At 38.1% G+C, this 22567-nt stretch overlaps 1 protein-coding gene across 6 annotated transcripts in view; it reads right to left on the bottom strand.

The window, feature by feature from the left end:
* Positions 1-7688: 7688 nt before the first annotated feature.
* Positions 7689-22567, bottom strand: part of JPH1 (junctophilin 1) — an 85672-nt gene continuing 70793 nt past the window's right edge. The window contains exons 4-6 of one of the 6 annotated variants that reach the window (XM_042808955.1): positions 18494-19158; positions 10362-10457; positions 7689-10255 (exon numbers count right to left, since the gene is read on the bottom strand). In XM_042808955.1, the coding sequence (XP_042664889.1) occupies positions 10377-10457; positions 18494-19158 (746 nt within the window). In that variant the 3' untranslated portion in view covers positions 7689-10255; positions 10362-10376. Of the gene's footprint in view, positions 10458-18493; positions 19159-22567 lie in introns of all 6 variants that reach the window. The other 5 variants (XM_042808956.1, XM_042808958.1, XM_042808959.1 and 2 more) reach the window with 5 other exon arrangements.

The raw sequence follows: 22567 nt of genomic DNA, 5'->3' as shown, positions 1-22567 counted from the left end.
TCTTCAGAACATTCCCTCCTAACACAGGGATACTCAATAGGCACAACGGGGCAGAACCTGGCACCAGCCTCACTCCTGGTCACGTGTGCAAACTGTAAGGATGGAATTGCATCTTGTTTCTGTTTTCATCTCACAAGCAAAAACTTTTGCTGTTATCCTCGATGTTTGTTTTAATTTGCCATTAGCATTTCATGGAATTTCAGCAGGGCTTTGGTAGATGCGTAGCTGGAATATTGAAAATGCTCCATAGGTACCAAGATACAGCAATTGGCTTCTGATCTAATGCACCAAATACGAATGGCTTGCTGCAGTCACCTGGCTCTGAGGTGCAGAGAGCCCACCCAGCTGCAATTTGGCACGTGTGTGTGCTTGCTGTGTGCTCCACATCTATCAGTGCCTCTTCTGCAGGCATAGCCCCATCCCATGTTCTCTGTGCTGTGGGGCTGAGCTGAGGGTGCTGCTTCCCAGCACCTGTGCTTGCAGCTCCTGCCCTGCAACTGTAAATCCCATTGCTGGTCCTGCATCCTAAATCCTGCAAGCGCGGGTGGCTGGATTTCCCAGGAACACTGAGCTGAAAGGAGCCCTGTCAGCTATACAGAGGATGCTAGCTGGTTGCAGTAGGCCTGTGTGCAGCCAGTCTCACTCAGCTCCAGTAGACACAACATTTCCATATGCAAATCATCCTTGAAGTTCTCAGACATGCAGCTGTAATCTGGAAGCTCAGGTAATTTCCACCAAAAATTAACTCAAGTCATGTTTCTCCCCAAGCTTGAAAATACATCTTCTTCAAGTGTTTTCACTCTCTTTCATTTTAATGTGAAGACTACAAGGTGGGTGAAGCTGGGATTTGGAAATGTCAGGCAATTAAATTGTAGCCATAAGATGAACTGAAAGTGCTTCTCTTTTTTCTATTTTTTTTTCCTTTATAACACAGCATCTCATGTGTTTAAACACTTAATGCTCAGATTCCTGCCAGCTGAGGCCAGCCTTCTATTATTTGTTTCAGACACTCCAGGATTTCAATTCAAGCAACCACTGAAGACATTCTGATGGCTAGAATAAACAAATATTTGTACAAGTGCCCAGCAGAACTAATGACAGACTTTACAGCTGGATGTATGCTCTATGCATGTGGTATATTACCACTTTGGCAGCTACTGAGCTACGCAAGTGCTCGGTCTATTCAATAAAGGATGAGCATCACATGTCCACACTGACATGGAACACCTTTGCTGTCTTCAGGCTGCCCAACTGAGTGAAATGTTGATACAGGCAGAAAATAGTAAAATTGCTGTTTCTGTCTAGCTGAGAAGAAACATCAGTAGACAGCAGTGGGTTTGTGTTTGTGCTTGTATTAAAAACATCCAAGAAAATAAAAAAACACCCTCCCATTTCTATGAAGAGTAATGAACGACTTTGGTCTGTCTGAAACATACATGCAAAGAAAGCATGGACACGTGCATGGGCACAAAGCATGAAATCATTGAGCTAGCTCTCTGGGCTAGGGGCTTCTGGTTTTGAGGAGGCAGCAGAAATGCTGCATCTTGTGCTGTGTGTGTGCAATCAGCCAGAATGTGGAGCTGCAAGCAGTGTTTCCAGCTGTCATTTGGATATCACTAGTCATCTGACCACAATAAAGCAACATCAATGGAGGTGGGGCTTGGGTGATGCACCAATCGCTCAGAGGTGTGTGGGTGCCCACATATTCTCGTGGGGTCTGGCATAAGCTGATGACTTAGGTAAGTCAGAGATAGAAGAGGTGTGGGTTATTGGAAGGAATCCTTGGTTTAGAAGTTGTCTGCCATCTCAGATTTGTTTGTCTTCAGGGGAAAACTCTTCCACCAGCCTGGTCAGGCTGGAGACAGGCCGGAAGGTGCATGGTCAGGGAGAAGGAGAATGCTAATTCTTTGGACAACTGACATTTTTTTTTTTTTGGAAAGAGGGTGAAATTTATGATCTGCCCATTAAATACATAGTCTTGTCAAGGATAAGGTGAACACAACACTTTATTAGCAGCACATATGGCCATTGGTGCCAACAGAGCATCATAGCTTACTCTCTGGCTATGAGTCATCTCCCTCCAAGGAAGTTGCATGCAAATAACACTTAACAAGGATGACAAAGACTGTAGAGATAAAAGAGTGAAGAATCTGTTAGCAGTATTTCTGTAGCAAGCAGATGACTGAATGTATTTCCAAATGTTACATAATTTTTTGCATGACTCACAATAACAGAGTCTATAGAGCATATGCAACATTTGGTACAGCAGCGAATCAGTGTAAATACCAACAGCATTTTTGTTGTCTGAGATGCTCACAGAGAAGCAAAGCTGTAGCTGCGTGCTAATGTTCTGAATTTCAGACAGGCAGCTTGCATGATTATTATATGGTTGTTTATTTCTTTCTTGTGCGTTTTATCCTATATTAATAGAGAGAAAGTCCCATTGGATAAAATAGTTTTCTTAGAGTGGTTAAAGCAAAAAGTCAATAAATAATACTGCAACTCTGCCTGCATTATTGACTTCTTTTGTGGAAATCAAGACTGCTGCAACAACAAACTGTTATTTTCTATGGGCTTTGAATACAGATGTTTCTTTGAACGTTTAATAAAGAAGAGACCTCCTGAAAACTTCAATTATTCCCACAGTTTAAAAATTGTATGAAATTCCATTGGATGTATTTGGCTGAGAAAACAAAGGGGATGTGCTGCTGCTGAAGAGCCGGTGCACTCTTGAAGTTGGTTCTCTGCTCAGGTCTTCTTTAGGTTCCCTGGCTGTGTTTCAGCATGGTGTTCTTGTAGGACTCCCAGCCCACTTCTTGCTTACTCTCCTTTCTGCACTATCCTTCACAGTTCAGATTTTTATTATTTTTTTAAATTTGGTCAACTATCCCCTCCTCTCATGTGTCAAATCCTCACATTCTTCTTAACTTTCTATTGTTCAGGTTTTCTTCCCTACCATCTGTTCTGTCCTTGCATTCTCCTATTTCATTTTTTGCAGTATACCCTCCTTTTGCTTCCCTCAGCCTCATGGATGTGCACTCATGTAAAGAAGGGCTCACTCTCCAGTCCTCCAGCTGCCCTTCCATTATACCTCTGCCTAGTGCCCAGATTCCATCAGAAATATCAGGAATCATAGAAAATGATTTGTAATGGTTAACTGGCAGCCTTTCAATGTGTGACCTTGTTCAGAGTAAAAATACATTGCCTTGAAATCCTACAGTCTTCTTAGTTATTTAATTGAAAGACATTATCCTTACAATTATACAATTTTTCTTCCTGCCTGACACAGATCTCAATTTTCATGCAATTTATACCCATCTGTTTTTGTCTCAATCTCTGTGGGCACAGAAAGCAGCTTTCTAGATCAGCTGTTATGTACCAAAGATGGTTATTTTCCAGCCTTCTAACTTCTTCACATTTCTACAAAATAAGCCTCAGTTTATTATGTATCCAGTATCGTCCCTTTTCTTTGTATTCTTTTTTCTCTCCGTAAAGTCCTTTTCCATCAGATCTCCTGATGATGCTTTTTCTATTCCATCCTTCTTTTTCCCTTGCTTTCTACTCTCTTTTGTTTTCAGCTTCAACATGCCAGCACTTCCTTTTTCCTAAACACTCTCTTCCAGCTCTCCTGACAATGCATGCTCTGCTCTATATCATGGCCACATGTGGAGGCTTGTTGCAATCAATGCCAGGAATGTGTTGCCTCGGTATGGCAGGAATGCATGGAAGCCATCGGCTGAAATGTAAATGCCTTTTTACTTTCTCTTTGCAGAATGTCTTTTTTAATCCTAGCCCCTGCGGAATGCTGCTGGTGCTCAAATGTCTTCCCTGTTTCCATGGTAGCCGATCCCATACTTTTGTGACTTTCTCATCAGTGGCCTAAACAAAATCCAGAACTGTCACAATTAACATGGAAGGCAGTATACAGTCTTTTTGAAGACTGGGTGGAATTATATGATAAAGTACTTTGTGGCTAAAAATGGCTAAGTAATTAAGCACCATTATTTTAAACTATGACATTTCAGAGACATTCTGTGGGACATGTCCTGAATACAGTAAAATTGCAATGTTAAGTACAGCTAACGACACTGTTCTGCAAGTACAGAACATAATGGTTTAATTAACCCAGAGTTAATGCAGCCCAATTTCTAATGAACTTCCTCCCCTCCCCCCTTCCTTCTAGCTCCAGCATTCCACCTGTGTGCCTTTGGAACCAGACCTGGGGTTGGATTCTGACAGAGACCCCACACAGAGAGCCTGTAGCTCTAATGGCTGATCCAACATCCAGCCCTAAATGCTTTCAACCTACAGCAGAGTTGTAGGCAAGATTCATAGGCTGCAGTTCCCGGAGAAATGCCTGATTTCTTCCCACTTTCCCACCTCTCTTCCCCACACACATCTTTGAGTGGAATGCTGAAAAATGTTTCAGCTTAGGTCATTAAGCTTAGAGCGAGGGCATCAAATGTAGGCAGCCGTTCTCAACACTCCTGGCCAAGATTTGTTACTTGTGCTCTAACACCGTGCCTTTACCAAGATGCTTTTTAGTGAACTGTGCCAGTTACAAATTCAAGAAAGGTAAGTCTCTTCTTTCAAATTCAAGGGCTCACCTCGAAGGAATTCAGGATTACCACACAAATTATTGCTGTGAGAGTTAATACCTGGAATTGTACTCTTCGACTTATCTCCATTGTTTTTTTCTAATTCAGGTAAATCAGCATAAAAAAGCAAGAGTTCAAAAGCTATAGCTTAATGCCTGCAATTTCTTCTCTGTCATCTATTCTTCCCTACTTAATTAATCCCAAAGCCACAAAAGAAAATAAAACCTAGCCTTTGTCTAGGTATGCATGCCTCCGCTTCCATAAAGCTTCCTGATGAGCAAGTAGGACATAGAGGGAAACATATGAAAGCTGAAGCAATTGAGCAAAAATGATTTTCCAACACAAGATGCATTTTATTCCATCTAAAAATCCACAAGTTTGTGTACCAAATCCAGTAATCACCATACCGCACAGTCACAGTAAACCACAGCCCTCAAAAGGACTCCTCAGTGTTCTTGGTTGCACTTCATTTTCCAGCTGTAAGTACAGTCCTTTTCACAATCCTACTGTGGACATTTGTGGTGGAGTTCACAACCCGGGTGACAGCAGATTTTTTCCCTCGCTGATGACACCGTTTGTTTCAATGAATTATGAAGAGCCTTCATAAATCTCTGTGCATGATTTTCAGTCATTTTCTCTTCAACTCATTAAGTACTGTGGCTCAATCACTGTCCTGATACTGGAGACAGTGAGTGTAGCTTTGCAATTAGAATACAGTCACATAAACTAGCACCAGTACTCTGCAGAAAAATGGACCAAATTGGATTTGTGTCATGACATGTAGTTCAGTGTAGGACAAGCTGCAACAGAAATACCTTCCATAGCCATACTGAGTTAAACTGGAACAAGTGTTCTCAACAGGAAAACCAGAAATTATTGGAGTGAGTGGCAAATAGCTTTCTGTGGGGAACAGGAGAATGAGCTGAATTTGCCAGATTGAGGGGTGCGGGGGCAGTGAACGATAAAAGGCAATTAAAAAAGTAGAGGCAGCACAGAAAAATTACAACAAAAGCTGCCTGAAGGGTTGATTAAGGAAATACTTATTTTTCCATCATTGAGAAATCACTTCAAAACCTTCCTCTTGGAGAAATGGCACTGAATATACAGCCAGGTTGCACCTACACCCCCCAAATAACCCATCCCAAGTGATGATGAAAAACATTGCCTGAAACAAACACATACTGACATGATGAAATTTAGACAATTGGATTAAATAAAAAACAAATCAATTTAACAAAATGAAGCAACATAAGATATTTTAAAACTTGTTTTGCATGCTTCATATTTGCCATCATTTTCATGGGGCTGAGGGGTATACTTAACTGTTCCAGTGATGGCCACATTATAAACTATTTAGACACAGAATCATAGAATCATAGTATGGCTCAGGTTGGAATAGACATTGAAGACCATTGAATCTAACCACAACCTAACAATACTACCCTAACTCTAACAACCCTCCACTAAATCATGTCCCTGAGCACCACATCCAAACAGTTTTCAAACACATCCAGGGATGGTGACTCAGCCACCTCCCTGGGGAGCTCATTCCAGTGCTTTCAACCCTGTTTTTCCTGATATCCAACATAAACCTCTCCTGCTGCAACTTGAGGCCATTTCCCCTCATCCCATCACCTGTCACCAGTGAGAAGAGACCAACCCCGCACTCGCTGCAATCACCTTTCAACATGGCACGGTTTTACTTTTTCCTCCTAAAAAGCCTTTGACATTACAGACAGTTTTCCTTAAAGATGCTGTGTATGGAAACTAAATTACGTCCTACAAAGACAGGAGGCATAATGTCTCTTACTGAGGAGATTCTTTATTCAGGAGAAAAAAACCTGAGATGGATTCTGTGGATGGCTCAGTTACAGCACTTGGCATATGCAGCTTCATGCTCAGACTTAGACCATTTCTATTTTTTCCTTTTTCTGTGAATATTAAATGAGAGAATGAGAAGACTACTTCATTTGAAAGGCTTATTTAATTTCCACTCTTCATTTGCTTTGTTTGCTGAATTACATTTCCATAAGAGAACAGTACATACAATGGGCTCCCCTTCCTAAGTGGCTCAAATGAGCTGTAAGTAAAGCCATTCAGATATAATTCACGACCGTGTTTTATTAATAACAACTAGTTAAGAATGTTACTGTATCTCAATAAATAGTTTATTATTTACTTACTATTTATTTCCATGAAAGCTACAACAGATACAAAGATAACGACACCAAAATAATGACACCACTTGATAGAGGAAATTCTTAGCTACAAGACACTACTTTATATCTCGGGATCTACTATTAGCTACACATTTTTCACCAGTGATGAACAAGAGCCTGTATGCTACGCATGTAAAAACCCGCACCAGTGGAGGTGACCCACTGCCACCGCCACCACTGCTGAAAGGCACCACTCACTGCCTCACTGTACTCACATCCCCTGCGTAGGGGAATTCAGCGACACACCTTTGCTTCGTATGCACTTCCATGTCAGAAACCATTTTGTCAGGCTGCTCCTCTCTAATGGCATGCTGGCGGGAAGGTTCAACCCCTACTGCCTTACCATCAGTATCTGCCTCTGACAGCGTGCGCCAACATAACAGAACAGGAGGCATTACTTTTGGAGCAGCCCTCCTACTTCAAATATTACTACAAATATGTTTCCAGTGAACAGGAACACTTACTCTCTTTTATAATTAGAATGTAAATAGAGTTGGCCAGTGATCCGAACAGGAACCAGAAAATAAAATTCTGCGTTCATGAACTAATTCATCAAACATGATGCTCTTAAGGCAACTGTACTGGTGAATTTTCTCTGTGTAAAATATTGGTTTGTAACACTTCACTTTAACCGTGAACCAGTGAAGACCTTGAGAAGGAGAGAAATCTAAATAAGGCATTTGCTTACGAGGACAGCTTCTAATGGATCAGTCACTGATTAAATCAAGATCAACTAAACCATCTCTGCAGAGGCAGTATAATTTAAGATACAACATTTCAGAGATCCAAAATTGTGTATCAGACCATGAAAAAAAGACACATAAGGAAACTAGTCTTTTTTTTTTTTTTTTTATGTATGTTTTAAATAACTTACAATAATTTCAAATGGGTCGAGACTTATATTCCTGGCTCATTTCTTTTTTATTTAGTTTGCTTGAAAATTCATTTCTGGAGAGTGACAAAAGCAATTTGTAAACAGGAAGAACCAGTCTGAAACTCTATTAATAACCAACTTATTTTTATTAGAGCAAATACAGTTGTGAAAACTGTACATTATACATTTTGGGTCAAGAATTATAAATAAACTCATAGATAAAGAGTTCATTCTTTGACAGCAAGAAACTTTAAATAGACAAAATGACATTATTAAGTACATTGGCAGGCTTCATTGTGCTGTCCAAAATGTAGTGTACAGTATAACAACCAATTATAAATAGCCTTTCATGTAAAATACAGCTGTGCACATTTTAGAAAAATACCAACAATTTGTTTGAGCTTTGATTTAAAAAAGCTTATAAATCATACATATTTATAAATGGTACTAACATGCTTACTTAAATTTATAAACATTTTCATAAGCTTTGTTACCCATTATTTCCAGAGCATAAAGTATTTTAAATAAACATTTAATAGGAATTAAATATGTCAGTTACAAAATTACCTCTCCACGTAAGGAGACGGGGGGGGGTGATTTCACTGTTGGATGGAACATTTTGTCCATTACGTCAAGGCTTACACAGTAACTTTTAAAACTTTGTTCTTATTTAAAAATCACCTTCCTAAATTTAAAACACAATTTTGACTCTTTAAAAAATAAATATACAAGTTTTATTTTCATTTGCTCTCTTTCTGCTTTCTTCTTTATCCACACTGGTGAAAACACAGGATTCTCAACATACTTCTGTAAAAAACACCACGGTGTTACTGCACTGCTTGGAGCTGCTTCGCTGCACTCTACTCAGTCCGCACCTACGGTACTTTAATATGCTGCATCAAAAGATAGCTAATGTACTTTTAAGAATGTCGCCCGTTACACCATGCAAACACTTATAAAGTTTACAAACAGGTTCAAAAACTATATTGTATGAAATATCGTCTAACAGAGATAAAATAAACTGTAATACAAGCCCTTTGCTTTTTGCAGCTTCAAATTAAAATGCTTTCTTTCCAAATGATCACACCACATATTTTCAGCAAATAAGCATGCTTTTGGTTAATATAGGGTACAATAATTACAGTATAATGGCACATAAAAGAAACATGATCACATCATTGTAACAAAGGGCTGTGAAGCTACTTAAGACAAACTTTCCAAACAAAATATTTTGAGGATTTTTTAATGCTGAGGTAAAATTATAAAAGGACTTCAAAGACACTGAAGGCATCAAATCGATAAACGATCACTTAACATGTCTAAATGCTCTACCTGAATGTATTCAACACGAAACTAGTGTTCAAAAGTCACAATAGTTTATTATGAGCATTAGCTAGCTTAACTGTCACTGGCATTAATGAGCACTCAGACAAGACTTTATTTTAAATGCTGGCAAAACACCTCAGTGCTGAAACATAATAATTCAAATCACTAATTATCACAGCACCAGAATTAAAAAAATAAAAAAAAAATTAAAAAAAAATCAACATGCAAACTCCGCATCTTATCTTCCTTGCATTATTCTGGTATTTCATCTCCAGCTCAGGATGTGCTGATATCGACTTCAGATTCTTATTTTTTTTTAATTAAAAAGAATTTTGCTTGCTACTGGCATAAGCATTTGAGCACTTTTAGGAAGATATCAATTTTTGCAGTTACGGTATATAGCTTCCTAAACCTTAAAGTGAATAGACTCTTCAGATTTAGGAAAATGAATTTAAGAATTACATCTTCAGATTAGAGTAAGGTTTTATCTTCTGTTTCTGCCACTAGGCAGAACCGGTAGCGCTCCCCAGGTTGGACTACACACTACATTATGGCTATACATCAGATTTCATAAACAACAAATGAACAGAATCATGCACAGGCAAATGAAATTCAATCTCCCAGAACACTGTGGGAGATGTTAAAAGCAGCAGGTAATGGAATAAGACTGGTGACTGATGCTGCTAACTATTTCTTCTAATGAGATAGGAGTGAACGCTGGAATCACTTCCACAGCAACAGAATCCACTGACCACATTCCTCTGGCAGTCGTTTTCCCATCTCCCCACTAAAAACATCAGACGGTAAAATAGTAAGGCAGCTGTTAGCTTCCATCAACAAAAAGTGCAGCTCCGTACATTTCCAGTTTAGTCACACTCTGCTGGAACAGATGGAGAAGCCAACGCACTTCACTGGTGGGGCTGCTTCAGCAGATTATTTTGTTTACTTTCCGACATGGCTGCTTGCTTCAGCTTTCACAGGACCCCAAAGCCACAAACCATCAGCAGACAAACTGATCTGGGCCCCTGGCTGAATTTTCCAAGTTTCATCTCTCTTGCGTCCCATCATCCTAACGCCAAGCCTCCTTCCCTGTGTCTGAGTATGTCTGGTGCCATTTAAAAGGCTGATGACACAACTGCAGAGAACTGTGGGCTAACACCACTAGTTGTCATGACTTCACTGAAGGGTCAAAACAGTTACATAATTAAATAACTATGTTGAATCACATTCAGGCACAGCTAAAATTAAAGTAGGAAACATTAAAAGTATGCAAATAAATTCAATCTTTATAATTTGAGGGGGGGTGGATGTGGTGATTGTATATGAAAACAAGACCTTGCTTACCTTTCCTAATTCCAATCAAGTTAGAAAATGGACAAAAAGAATGGCTAGACCAATATTCAACAGCATTACCAGGGCAATCATGACTGAGTTAGGGCCCTGAAAATAAACAAAGAGAACGAAATTAATCATAGAACCATAGAATCATTAAGGCTGGAAAAAAAACACAAAGATCATCTAGTGCAACTATCAACCTATCACCACCATGTCCACTAAACCACATCTCCAAAAATGCAATCTTTCACATAGTGCACAGCAACAAACAGGATCTGACTTTGCTCTGAAATACTATCTAAATATCAAAAGCACAGACTCTGCTTGTGAAACGTAGCCTTGGTTAAACTCTTCTTTTCTAGTGACCTAAATATCATCTGTATGAAAATGAACTAGATAAATAAAGGTAAGTATATTATTACACTGCTCTTAATCATACTGAGAATAGCTGTCTGACAAATATGACTGTGCAAATGTAAACAAAGCCATAAAAACAAGAATGGCACCAGCTTAAAATAAAAGAGAATAAAGAAGTCAAACTTGAAGCCAGAGCACTGTTGCTTGTCCATACAGTGGGTTCCTTCTCTGATGCCAACCCATTACAAGACAGAAGCAGGGTCTTTCATAGCAGTGTGTCATAAGAAAAGAACACCTTTTTTGATAACCAAAAGGAAAAAAAATACTATTGCCACTCCACTAAAATCCCTAGCAATATATCCATTACAGACAAGAACAAAAAAAAAAATTCAATCCACAATACTAAAAACTTGTTTTGATCCACTTTGAAACTTGGTTGAAAAGCCTTATCTTATAGAAGTATTTAGCAAACATGGATGCTTTCCGATAAACAACTTGAAATAATGTATTCAACAGATGGAGTTCCTAAATTTTTCCATTCTTCTGTCAATGTATTTGGTTTACTACAACATATTTTCACATACATTTGTACGTGCTAAGGTATGAATTTAGTGCAAGTAGAAACAGAAAAACCCTTTACTCAAACAACAATTTCCTAGATCACAAAAAGCCCATCAAAAATTCTCTGCAGAAAGTTGAACTACTTAAGGATTACTGGCTTCTTGTAGAGTGAATTAATTTCATTAGAAATTAGATTTTTTTTTTTTACTTTTCACATGAGGCATGCCTTGTAGAAGTTCATTATGCTTTATGGCAATGGCAACATTACCTATGCAGTTTCTGGAATAAGAAGTTAAAATAAATTACTATTAAAATTTTGCTAGGAAAACTGGCAAACTAGGAAGCTGCTGAACATCATTAGTGCTACTATTATATTGCATACTCTATCCTGAAACACTCACTTAAACATCCACCAGAACACACATTTATACAGTAGGTATGATAACAGGCAGGATGTGGACTGCTAAGTTCTTGAATAAGTCACAAAATATGTTTTAAGCACTGCTTAAATCTTGGGGAAGACTCACTCTAATTAGCAGTTCTATCCCTACAGGTCATGAGGTTCCCCTTGCACCTCTTCAGAGACATGCCAAGGAAACAGGCACTGAAGTTCGACCAGTGCCTGTGACCATCAGAATAGGATGCTCCTTAAATTTTGCTGTGGGGTAATGGTATTAGTAACAACATTAGCCTTTTGCCTAGTGGCAGAATGTCAAAAACATTCACTAGGAAACTAAAGACTAGGGTTTAGGGTTACCTTAGCCAAAGGGATTTTGAATACCAAGAGCCCACTTACCAGCGGTATGTTTTAACCATTGGGTCACAGAACCAAAGTGGAACCGCGTTCCCAACTTCCTACTGGAAGTGAGCCACCATGCACCAAAGAATATGAGAAGCTTGGTGGTGGAGAACAAGCATAAAAAATGAGAGTGCAACTCCAGGTATGGCCACATTTCTAATAAGAGGACTGTAAGCCGCCTAACTGTGTTCATGTGCAACTTGAGCTTCATTTCTTCTTTCTCTTTCTAGCACTGTCACAGCTGTGCTAACAGTGGATCTTCTGTGCTTTCCTGCTGCAAAGGAAATTCAAGTTCCCACCAATTCTTTCAGTACTGATGACTTTCACCAACTACATTTGGAAGAAAGTCGCATCGGGAGAATTTAAACAACTAAACTTGCTTTACTTGAAATAATAGCCCATTTTAAAATCTCTCAGTTTGGCAGTCCTGAGTATTAATGTCAATACCCTCAGTGTGATTGACTTTTTCTTTCAAAAAAAATCCCAGAATCTCATATGACAAACAAGAATAATACATACATGTTAATGTTACATCTCTGTCCACAAGGAGTGTGATTACACTACTCATTTGTGCTCAGATTTGAATTCAGCATCTGCAGGGACTCAGTTTGATCAAAGTCAGGATAATAGATTCTTTATAGTTCAACCTCCAACCTAAAACTGCACAGAAATTGTGAGGAACAGTGAAGTAGATCAATGCCTTATGCCATTAAAATTCACTGGGATTTGGGTGTCTGATACTTTGCATGTTTTAAAATAAAATCCATCAAAATCAAGTTGCTTTATTCCTACTGAAGACCTACCAGGAGTTCAAGGAGCCAGGAACTTACTCATTACCTAAAATATGTCCTGAGACAGCATTCTACAGCATAGCAACAAGACAGTTTTCGATGGAAGGATAAGTTGGGACTGCAGCTCAAAGAGCAACGCAGCATCATTAATCTCAAGAAAGGTTGGTGGAGGAAGAAGGGATTTCTTTATGAATGCATCTCTCAAGTTACATGGGTTTAATTATCTCACCACAGTAATACTGGATAAATTTGGCCAAAAAAAACCCCTGGAGACTATGGTCTGAATCAAGAAATCTCATATACAAAGACAGAATAAAGCATTACTTTAAGAACTTAGTTGTTAATTTTATATGAAGATGAAAAATAAAAAAAGTGTAATATATTTATGATAATAATCTATTGAGCCTATGCTTTACAGAAGTAAATCTCATCTCCTTTAGCCTGCTCTGTGTATTTCCTTGTCTAATAACTAAGACTGTGAGTCAAAAGCAGTTTCCTGTTAAACTAAAAAATGATCAAACAATATTTGTACAACCCAGGATTATCATGCAATTAGCTACTACCTGTTCTTTAGACACCTACAAAATAAACATTTAATGCTTCACAGCAAATCCCATAAATAAGACTTCAGTGTCCTGCAAAGGCTTAAAATAGCAAAAGCCAAAATTAGTCTGAGGAGTCCAAGAGCGACTAGAACAGGTGCAATAAAGAAGCTATAGCAGAAAACCTTCAGTCCTGCTTAAAAACTGCCCCTCCATGTTCTAATACGTCAGCCACTTATGCAGTTAAAAATACAGCCATACGATTAGGTTTCATTATGCGTAGGGAAGAAAGCTATTTTCCTAAAACAGAGAGCCAGGAAGTGTTAAGACTGCTCCTGTAATCCCATTGCATTATGAATGTCTATTATATTTAGCATAAAGTTCTTGCTCAGAGTTTTTTTAGCATCAGGCAAATAGAGGTCTATTTTCCTAACATCACGGTAGTTATATTCCTTAATAACTGCATGTTAAGTGAACAAAGAGATGGAAGTAGAAACACACTGGGTAATGTTCAGGCAAACGTAATGATAAAGGTAAAAACCAGGCTAAATGGTCTGTGCAGCTTAAAAATCTTGATCTACGATACAAAAAACTGGGAATATCATACACAGAACACTGGTACCTGTGCTTGTACCTGACCTAAGGCAACATGGGACATGTCAGACAAATCAGATGTGTGTGCATAAGCAGACATTACAATGACATTTTATACAACTCAGTCCTATTTGTTATCCGAATCCAAGACTATCTCAAACTACCTCACATTCAAGATGAGACAGGAGCATGCAAGTTGGTACTGGGGCTAGAGGCTGCTAACAAACAATTAGAAATAACAGTATTGGTTTGCCATTAAGTCCTGATGAAGTCTCTATAGCATATTCTTTACATAGTATAGCTAGAGGGCTTCTAAGACTTGGTAAAAAATGGATGATTTACCTCCCATTCACTAGAGTCAGTTTCTTAAAATCGATCAATTACTTTGGAACAGCTGATGAACGGTGACGTTGGCTCATGTTTTTATCCTTGTTTTTTACCTTGATAAAATTATGACAGAGTCCTATTGCCCTTTCACAGAAGCTCTGGAATGATTCTAAACTTTGATATTTGAATAGTAGAAAATAAGAATATAGAGATATACATTTGATGTATTTCAAGTGTTTTGCAGGTATAAGTATTTTTCAAGTATAATGTCAGAAATAGGGATACCTACAGAATCAGTACTATAACTGACTGCACAAATGATTTTCAATAACATTCTTAAAGATGTAACATTCACAGAAAATGTAATTACAAATTTTATTAACGACTGCCACAGACTTTGCTGTAAATAACATTCTTAATCCAAATCAATGCAAATGGATGTCTTAAAGGTCTGTGTTTCATTCAGATGCGAGAAAAAACTTTGATTTAAATACGTGGATAGAAGAACTAAAAATTGTAAGTCCTATATCCATGTTCTTAATGCACTCTCACGGGAAACCTGGAAAAAGAACAGCACAACTTCATACAGCACTTTCAGACAGTCTAATAGAAATGCTCGTTTAAATGTTATATATTAAATTTTGTGTACCCAAGTCATGCTTTCTCACTCTTTTCATAAGAATCAGAGTTTGTTTCTGTTTTCTATTGTCTAACAAATGTATTTTTAAACTTTAATTGAAGATCTAATGCAGGTGCGTGCTTTCAAATCATAACAATTTGTCAGAATGAATATAAAGCAATGCAATTACTGAATAAAACAAAATAATTCTCTAATGCAGCACTAGAATTCTAAATTATCTTAATTTTCAGAACTGTCTGGGATAAAGAGAAGTATTCTAATCAGTTATTTTTTCCAGCAACTTTTCACTTTTAGGAAATGTATTCTACAGAGTCAAATGTATAGACACAGATGGAAAATATCACTGAAAAACATATTTTAAAATGTCATATTAAAAACTATCTCCTAAACTTGACATTCCCTTCTTACTGACATGCTGATAATAAGAGTAATGCAATTAGTGTGCTCCAAATGAAGCAGAGGGCTGTAGTAGCAGTAAACAGTAGTTAACGTGCTACACCTGATTGCTCCTCTGTCTTTCCTGCTAACAAGCTCTAAGTTCACAGTCCTCATCCTGATTATTCTAGAAGGTCAATAAACAGCTGTTCAGGTGTGCTGCTTCGTTTCTTAATGTGAAAACTCCATCAGCTCCAAACCATGATTTGGTCAGGATGCAACATAAGAAAAATAAGGACTACTTCTAACCCCTTATTTTCGCCAGAGCTGAAGAAAATGTTCCAATTCAGGCTGAAATTCTGTGTGCTCACTAAACATTTATGAGCCTGACAGCTTTGTATTACCCTAGATAGGAGTCATATCTGTGAGATTTGAAAGGTTAAAGGGCTGATATGAGCTGTAATACAGATTTGCAGATTACAAAACCACTGTGAACATCTAGTTTGATCTGCACAAAACAGAATATAAGCTTCTTGCTAAACTAAAGGACGTAATTTTGGCAAAATGTTCTTTGTTGAACTACTCAGTGAGGACTGATGAAAACTGATGGTGCACTTAATTAATCTCATTAATAGCAATTTAAAATAAGACTTTTAATCTAAATCTGTCTAGCATCAACTTTCAGCTGCTCATTCCTTAAAATTGTACTGTAAACTATTTTAGGATGTGTACTTATGGAATGTGATTTAACATGCCAAACAGATTTTCTGTCTCAAATCATTCATTGTAATGAAAGTGTTTTAATCACTCTTGCTGCACTTCGTGGGACCTTCCTTTTCTTTTTTTCTTTTTTTTTTCATTTTAAATCTCTGATTTATGAATATTGTATTTTGTTCCAGAAGTTGTTGCGTTAGTGCCAAAACCAGATAAAACAGACTCTCATGTACTCTTGCTTAATCTCTCCTGTTGTTAAATCTAAGGATTATATTAACGCTTCTGATCAACAGCAGATTGAGAGCTCATGCTCAGTTACCTCTCCTGATCCTGATCTACCAGCCTTTTCCAGTTCCCATCCTGTATGGTCAGGCTCTAGCAACTGCCTTTCAGTTTTTGAGCTTATGTTTTGCTGTACTGCATATGATAATTAAATTTCATCTTTGCTATCTGGTGATTTGGATCAGTTTGTACTGGTTATCTGCTGGCTTCATTCTTTATCAGGTTCCTAGCTTCTCTGTCTTTTGCAAACTTTATGGGCAACACATTTATGTTCCCTTCCATGTCACTGGTAAGCATGTTAATAAAGCAGTGCAGCAGAATTAACCCAAGAACAATCTCATCAGAATACCAAACTACTGATGTTTTCCAATTACTATTTGATAAACACCGGTCAGTCTTTTAAAATGATTTTAATGTAACATTTAGCCTTTGCATTACACTGGCTTTCTTGTCAGAATAAGTAACTGAAAAGCAAATCAAATGATCTTCCTGATTGAAGGCATCATTCCTCTGCTTTTGAAGATGTCAGGCTTGTCTCACAAGATCTCTTACAATGCATGTTGGTTGGAAATTCTTTTACCTTTCATTTTGAAATTATTTATTAATGAAATCTGGTGCAACTCAACTGTTTTGCTTCAGCTCAGGGCTTGACTAACAGGATCCCTTAATTGAGTCACTCTGTTTATCCTATCTTAATAATGAGACGCTGGCTTTTTTTGTTGTTGTTTTTTTCAGGAGTACCAAAAATGATTCAGAGAAGCAATGCTTATTAATAAATAACAATATCACAATTATCTAGATCTCCTAATTTGCTGCAGGTTAACTTTGGCATCTACAACTAACACATTCTTGAGTTTCTCTTGGCCAAAAACAGTTTCATAATCATTGCAAGTTCTGAATTTGACAACTTTTTTTCCTTAACAGGGTATAGAAATTCTTATTAGTCTTTTCTCCATCTCAGCTGATAATTCCATTATTTCTAAACAACAATGACATTCAGATCCAAAGTAATCTGAATTATAGTATTAATTTTTTTTCTTCGTTTTCTGACATTTCTCCATTTTCAGTTTTTCATATCACATTAAAATCCAAGTCCGGCTGGAAGCAGTTCATATTTTGGCACAAAACTGCCTGTTTTCAGAGCTACGTTCAACACAGAGAGGAAAATCAAAATTGAAGAATGTCTGGACTGGGTCAGCCAGCCAGCAGGGCAGCATCCCACCTCCAAGAGTAATTCAAAGCACCTTTAGAGAATGAGATCAGAGCAAGTATGTACAGGGATACTTCCCAAGTACCCTCCAGTCTCCAATGACTTGTTGCTCATAAACTTTCCAAGCTCTAGAGGTAGTAGCTTTGTACTAACTACTCTCAATGGACTTTTCTGTCATCTCTGGAGCTCACAAAGGCTTCTGGCAGCATTTTGCTGATGATGTTCTTTGGCCTGAAGCTCTAAAAATGCAACATATGCTGGCTGAACCAGAAAATACTGTATCATGTTCATAGAACGCCAAACAATTTGTCATTACAACTGGCTTGCAAAATTACCTTTATTTAAGAACACAGCTCCTGTGTTGATACAATTTACATTAAAATGTCCTATGAGATTAAATGCAAGTTATACAACTCCTGATGACTGTCATCATTTCATTTCTCTGGCACGTGAAGAAGTGACGGAAAAAAATTCTTAAACTTCATTTTTTTTACAAGATTTTTGGAAGAAGCTACAGGATATACAGTAACTTTTGCATTGTGACAAGAGCCTAGCTGTGCAACTTCTAGTACTGCCAATTATCCACTAAGATACATCAAATATTGTTTTGAAGAAAAAACAAGGAAAGATATTTATATTTGCAAATATGTATCTCAAGTAATTGCACACTAATATAATTTTAGGCATAAACAGTACCCTTGTATTTATGGATGCATTCGAGATTTATATTTCAAAACTTGTCTATATCTGGCTATATCAACTGTCCCTTCCCAATTTTAAGGACTGGAATGTGTGCACCTCATTTCACTTTTCTACAGACAATTCTAGCTAGCAGACTGTATCCGCACAAATATTTGACCAAAGACTGAGCTTTTCCTGTCCTTAGGCTGCAAAGCTCAGCATTAAGAGGTAGAAGAGTGGTAAAGGTGAAAAGCTCTCTTGTACTCACCGAGCTGTTTACTACTTCTTTTTCCATGGCTGAATGTGACTCCTTATTAGCTGGATTCTTTGGTGCAGCAAATTCTGGTTTCTTAATTTTTGTGTCAGGTTTGTTTTCTTTGGCATCTGGCTTACCCCCAGATCTAGCAGGGCTTGGCTTCTGTGACTGTGGTAACCGTGCAACTGTTGATGGTGATGGGTTGATATATTCATCATCTTCTTCTCCAAGCTCCCGTGGAAGCATTGGTGGATTCATTTTTACATAATAACCATGGTAGTGACCATGCAGCTCCCCATTCTCTGTGCTGACGGGATTGTGACGGGCTGAAAGCTTTGACTGGTGTTTCTCAGCTATTTCTTCCTTTATTGGTGGTTTTGAATATAAAGGCTTGTTAATCATAGGTGTTATGTTCTCCGTGGCTAAAAGCCTTTTTTCTTGATTGAGTTTTGCCCCAGAAGCGGAGTTTTGCTTTTTCAGATGTTTTGAAGGAGAAGGCTCAGAAGGAAGTGGAGGGCTCTGCCTCGGACTTGCTTCTGGGGTTCGAGGTGGTGTAGTACCTTTTCGATAAAAGTGAGGTGACTCTTTTGGGCTAGGAGGTTTTTCCTGAACTTTGTCTTCAGATTTTTCTTTTACTTCCATTCCTTCTTGAAATTTTTGCTTGATATAATCAGGGCCTGGAAAGTAGTGTAAGAAAAATATTACAGTTAAAACAAAAATAAGACTTCACAGTAAAAGTATTGCACTGGGATGTCAGACTGGATGGCCTTGCTAAATTACTGGGGCTAAGGGAGTGTTATCCAAAAATTCACTGACTTCTGTAGTGATTTACCCTAACTGACTCACTAGCTGAAGCTACTGTACTTCTGATAATTGTTGGAAATCTTTACTGATTCAGTTCAAAGATCTTACATCTTCAGGTTTGCAAATGGCCATAGGATAAAAATAATCCTCATGAAGTCCAAGGGACAAAAGACTGATTTACCTTACACCTCTTTCTCTCTTTCTTTTCCTTTTCTTTTCTTTTATTTTTTCTTTTATTTATTTATTTATTTTTTCCTGAGAACTATGCTTTCCTTAATTACCTTCATCTATTTAACTTACACCCTTACAATGATAGCATTTCTCTGACATGGAAGTATCCAACATTAAGCATTAAATCTGTCTTCTACCCTTACAACCCACAGGAAATAGGGCTTGAATTATTTTTCCATTTGTGTGCATGTCAGCTTGTCTTATACACTTATGTATGTCCCTTAAACTCACACAAGCTGGCTTTATCTTCTTGAACAAATCACTTAAAATATGAAAACCCAAGTTAACACCTCTAGAGGGTAATACAGCTCTGCTTAGAAGCTAGGAAGACAAATTCTCTCACATTCAGTAGGGAAACACTTATAGAACAGCTGGTATGAAAGGATATTCCCCTCCCAAATCCTACCAAAATACCCATGAGCACATTTATCACTAGACTCAGTGATCAAGGTGCATTTTTATGCTGTTGTTCACATAAAGACAAGCAGGCTGAGATGCTTTGCTCAGGTCTGTCTGATTCAATTGAAATAAAATTGTTGTAAATCTGTCTGTATAGTGGGCAACAGGCTTCAATTTCTAAATTGCTTCCCAGAGGCCCCACACCAGATTCCAGGATCAAATCCTGACTGAAGTCAGATGCTGGGGACCTCTATTCAGAAAGAACTACAACAACCTTTCTGTATCTTCAGGATGGCTTCTGCAAAACACAGTGCAACTATTTTTCTGCTTCTATCTTTGCTAGTATGTCTACTTTTCTCTGATTTCTTTATCTTCTGTAAGTAAGGCTTGTTTGTTTTTCATGTCAAAGAAATTCTGTGTCCAGAGAAGAATGTCTGCACACATTTTCTTCCTTTGAATTTCTAGGAGACTCTAGCTGTGCTCGGCAGATACAGTGTTTTTACAGATGCCAGAATACAGGCATCACTACATAGAGCTGAGATGAGAGGAAGGAACAAAGAGTAGCATGAAGTTTTCGGAAGTTATGAATCATCTGGTAAGTAAGCAAGCGCTGCTGAGAATGAGAATTACTTGGCAAGGAGTTGCTTTTGAGCAGGAGAATCACAGGGATTTCAGTATCTTTGAAAACCGGGGTGAAAATAGGGAGTTGTGGAAAGAGACAAGTCAGGACTTGTTCTCAAACGATGTTTGAGGGGACTCTTTGGTAAGCCTGCATTCTGTAGCCTTCTGATAAAAGAGAAAGGCAGAAGAACATAAAAGTCACCATATTAATAAGTTATATTAAGTTATATTATAATAAGTTATATTATTATATATATTATGTAAGTTATATTATAATAAGTCAGTTACAGTTGCAATTCACAAATTTTCCATCTTTGCAGAGATGTATAAGATAATGCTGAGGTTTTTAACATACACAAACTTCAGTTTTCTTCTCTTTTGCAGGAGATAAAACTAGAGGTATAAAGAAGAAAGGGTACTTAGAAAAGCTCTGCCTAACATTTAAGCCCATGCCAAGGAACTGTTAATTTTTAATAACTATTTATTACAGACATCTACACCTATGTTCATGTTACATTCCTCCCTCTGGCTGGGTGAGAGCATCCCAATCTAGAACACTTTTGTTTCAGCATTATAGTGTTACTCAAGCAGCACCCGAACTGATCTTGCCTGTACCCCCTGTAGCACACTGCTGCATCTCTGTTTCTGACCTACCCAGAAAATTCACATCCTGCGACAGCTCTCCAGTACCCAACATATGTAAAGATGTGATATCTGTCAATATATCACAGTGCTTGGACTGAAGGTATTTTGATAAGAAACACACCTGAGTCACACAAATGTCAGCCTTCTCCATTGTTTCCTATGATCTATAAAAACCTTCCAAAGTTGGACATTTTCCTCCTGTGACCTCCAGACTATACTGGAATTTCTGAAACAAGTAGGGAACCAGGTACTGGCTGTCCATGTCTCCATGCAGAAGGAAAACCAAAAAACAAACAGGCTAAAAGTGATATATTTTTACTGGGTATATGGCAATATTTGATGTTAAAAACACTGAGCTCAACTAAATGAGGCTGTAGCCTCTGTATCAAAGTTAAGCCTGAGAGAGTCTGATCAGACACTGAAGAATTGCTTCAGTTTAACAAAGCAACCATCCTCCCGCCCCCAAACCTTCAACACATCACATATGGCTATCAGAGATACATCTCTTGCCTCCAGTCCTGCCAGGCATATCTTTCTGTTACTTAAATTCTTGGCTCTGTTCTGATGTTAGCTTTGGAGACTGGCCAAGGACTCCTTTTTTAAAATCTGTTCATTGTATTCAGTACAATCAGATTATGCACCTGTCTGAACCATTGACTCCAAGCAGAAAGAACAGTTTCCATTCTTTTCTGAGGACTAAGAATGCCTGTCAGGATTTAGCAAGCCTCCATTGTTAAAAGCATTATCTAACAATAGAGACATGGACAACAGAATCCTCCTTTTTCTTCTGCATAAGTGCACTCTACAGCACAAGTCTAAAGGAGACAGGGCCAATGGAGTTTGGGAGTCCTTAATTCTTGATCCAACAAGGTGGCTCAGCTGCTTGTTCCCTAAAAGAATAGGATTTGAGGCTGAGAAGAAGTTAGGGCTTATCTACTTAGCAAATAAACATGGAGTTATGCTTTTCAGTTTCTAGTTCAAGCAACCAGTAGATATATTCCTATGATATTTCTGAATACCTGAGAACTGGTCTGGAAAGCAGATCCAGTAAGTTTTTTCTAACCAAGTAAAGATAAGCTTTCTTTGTAGAAGAATCCGTCTGTTTTCCCACGGTAATTTGCAGGTTCTGCTACTGCCTTCTTAAAACTGACAGACTTTTGCTGCTCAGTGTTAGTTATTAGGCAGCTTTTGGGTCATACAGCTGTGAGTCAAGTTGAATGGCACTGCTGAAGTGAGAGTTAGACAGAAGCTTAGGGAAATAGCTTCTGAAAACCCAAGGACTGTGATTATGTGTGATATATGTATGTGAAGGTGGAAGCTGCTCTGCTTGAATAGCACTTCACAGAATCATAGAATATCCCAAGTTGGGAAAGACCCACAAGGATC

Source organism: Centrocercus urophasianus, unplaced genomic scaffold, assembly GCF_019232065.1.
Source record: "Centrocercus urophasianus isolate 14NV4802_14NV808 unplaced genomic scaffold, USGS_Curo_1.0 seq_11, whole genome shotgun sequence".
Taxonomy (NCBI): domain Eukaryota; kingdom Metazoa; phylum Chordata; class Aves; order Galliformes; family Phasianidae; genus Centrocercus; species Centrocercus urophasianus.
The sequence above is the reverse complement of the archived record's forward strand: the minus strand, read 5'-3'. Positions and strand labels throughout refer to the sequence as shown.